At 33.8% G+C, this 2,742-nt stretch overlaps 1 protein-coding gene across 1 annotated transcript; it reads right to left on the bottom strand.

Annotated features, from left to right (window-relative positions):
* Positions 1 to 202: 202 nt before the first annotated feature.
* LOC102867745 (olfactory receptor 14I1-like) lies at positions 203 to 1,159 on the bottom strand. The gene has a single exon (XM_006894004.1). It carries the CDS (start codon positions 1,157 to 1,159, stop codon positions 203 to 205), a length of 957 nt encoding a protein of 318 aa, XP_006894066.1.
* Positions 1,160 to 2,742: the final 1,583 nt, after the last annotated feature.

Raw genomic sequence — 2,742 nt, forward strand, 5'->3', positions numbered from 1 at the left:
AATGGAAGTACACAATAACTAACACTAACACTACATTTACTTTGGGGAAAAATGGTAAACTTTAGATTAAAATGCATTAATTTAAATATTAGGTCAACTATTTTCCTCTTACCAAAAGAATGAAATTAATATAATTGTCAATCTTTGCTTAACTACATGGCATAAAATTGAAACCTCTTTAAGATGTCTTGTTTAAAACTTTTTATTTTGAATCAAGAACATTTCTGCTTGTGAACACAAAATATCTGTTGAACATTCTTCCTAGAGCAGAGTTAATCTCTTTGTTTCGTAGACTGAAGACAATAGGGTTCATGACTGGAGGCACCATATTATAGAACATAGCAATAAGAAGACTTCTAAGAGATGCCTTATTTGAGACTGGACTTAAGGCAGCCATCAGTATGGAAATCATAAATAGAACAAGTATCACTAATTGTGGGGTACAGGTGAATAAGGCTTTGTTGCGGGCTTCTTCAGAGCGCATCTTAAACACAGTTGAAAATATTTTAACATAAGATGTAAACAAAAAAGCAAAACATATCAAAGATATAACTGAACTAACAGCAATAAGAATATACTCAGAAAACTGCACGTGTGAAGAAGAAATTCTCAAAAGTTGAGGAATATCACAGAAATATTGATAGATAACATTAGATTTTGTGAAGGGAAGACTGAAAATGGTGCCTGTGTGCATAGCAGAATAGACCAGTCCACAGACCCATGATCCCCCTGCTGCCTGTGCACACATATGGGGTGTAACAACAATTCCATAGTGTAAGGGCTGACAGATAGCAACATAGCGGTCATAGGACATGACTATAAGAAGTGCATACTCTAAAGCTGCAAAGGAACTATACAGGAAAATCTGAGCCACACATTCTGGGAGAGAAATAGATTTCCTGCCTGTTAAAGAATTCACAATAGACTTTGGAACTGTAACAGAGATATAACAAAAATCTACAATAGATAAATTTGCTATAAAGAAGTACATTGGAAAGTGAAGATGTGGGTCTATCACGATGACCATTACAGTGAGAAGATTTCCAGCCAGGGCTCCCAGATAAATCACTAAGAACAGAAGTCCTTGTAAAATTTGTATCTCCCTAGAGCTCGCTATATCCATGAGAATGAATTCTGTGATGATGGTGAGGTTATCCATGCTTTATAATATGCTGCAATCTCCCTGGATTCAAAAAATAATGTGGTAAAGTTACACTAACTTAGGACTTGAACAATCCACAACACCTACAATTAAAATTAGCGATGGTGCCATCTAATTTACAAGTCATACAAGACCAAGTTGATGTGTACATCATTTTATATCTTGTGTTTAGTTTGGATTTTTTTTTTTATTTTTACTGTGAACTCTTATGATATATAACTTCAGTATCAATATGATAAGAAAATTAAAGTCATAAAAATATTAAAACAGGGCTGACATGGGCGATGAGAGGAAACTAAGAAAAGAAAGGATAAATAATGTACACTGCAGTGAAACAGATAAGAGAAAGAACTGTTTAAAAGAAATATATGATTAGGTATTATTTGAATGACAACAATCCCGAATAAAAGATGCATAGCAAAATGGACTGGGGACAGGGATGGGTGAGAAATTGTTCAATAATGAAAGAATTTGTTTTTCAAAGAGAAAAGCATACTGGAGGGAGTAGTGTTGAAAATGTGTAACAACGAATGAATGGAAATCCAAGTTCTCTATGAACTTATGCTAAAATCTCAATTAAAATTTAAAAATATTAAAGTAAAATGATCAAAAATACAATCACTTTTATACTGTTTCAGGAATTTTTTATATGTGCCTAGGCACAAGCTTTAATTATTTATTACCTTTAATATTTCATGTCCTATCATAGTGCTCTGTAAGAGATCTTCAGTGACAATCACTAGTTTTGATGACTCTATACTGTGCTGATCCTGCTCATGTACAGGGAATTAAGATGGCTTTAGATGGCCTCCGTGGGCAATCTGTGGAAGAATGTGTTCCTTGGACAAAGTTAATTGGTGCCTCTGAGCTTCTCCTTAGAGGTTTTTATGTATACAAAAACATATATGTTATGTTCATAGCTCTTTCAATATTTCTCTAACATATATGAATAGTATTTGCTTTCTTATTTTCAACATCCTATATAAAATATTTTATTTCATTCGGAATGTATTTGTTGTTATTTTTCTGTGGTTAGTGTTAACCTTGGATGCCATGTCTCGCTCTCTCCTCTGTTAAACATAGCATTCACCATGGGTCTTAATAGGGATCTTTTGAAGCTAGGAGTAAGGAGTTAGACTGTCACCTCAAAGGTACACAGTTCAGATTCCACAGAAGAAAGATGGTCAATCTCCTTTCATGTGCTTTACTGCCTCTGAAAAAGTCAGTCTGCTGACTGAAAAAATTACTCAGTTCTGACACAACTGCACATAACAACAACTCAGATTTTAATCACCCTTAACCCTAGAACAAAATTCTTTCCTATTCCTCAAGTCTGACAAAATATAGACAATTTAATAAGGTGAACAATAACATTAAGGGATCACTGACTCCTAAGAATAACATACAGCATAAGAATGAAAAGATGGTATATTTGTCAAGGACAAAGCTCAGAAAGCATAAATGCTAATGGAAAAGAGAATCACAGGGAGGAACAGAAATAATACATGTTGAGTGTTGTAATTAATGTCGTAAAACAAAATAGATTTGCATGATTACCTCCCATTCAATTCACAAGAAAA

The sequence above is a fragment of the Elephantulus edwardii genome, unplaced genomic scaffold (genome assembly GCF_000299155.1).
Source record: "Elephantulus edwardii isolate Elephantulus edwardi_28Jun2011 unplaced genomic scaffold, EleEdw1.0 scaffold00133, whole genome shotgun sequence".
Classification (NCBI taxonomy): Eukaryota; Metazoa; Chordata; class Mammalia; order Macroscelidea; family Macroscelididae; genus Elephantulus; species Elephantulus edwardii.

What these genes read in the sequence shown, in the direction of transcription:
- LOC102867745 (XM_006894004.1), bottom strand. Translation starts at nt 1,159, where the DNA reads ATGGATAACCTCACCATCATCACAGAATTCATTCTCATGGATATAGCG.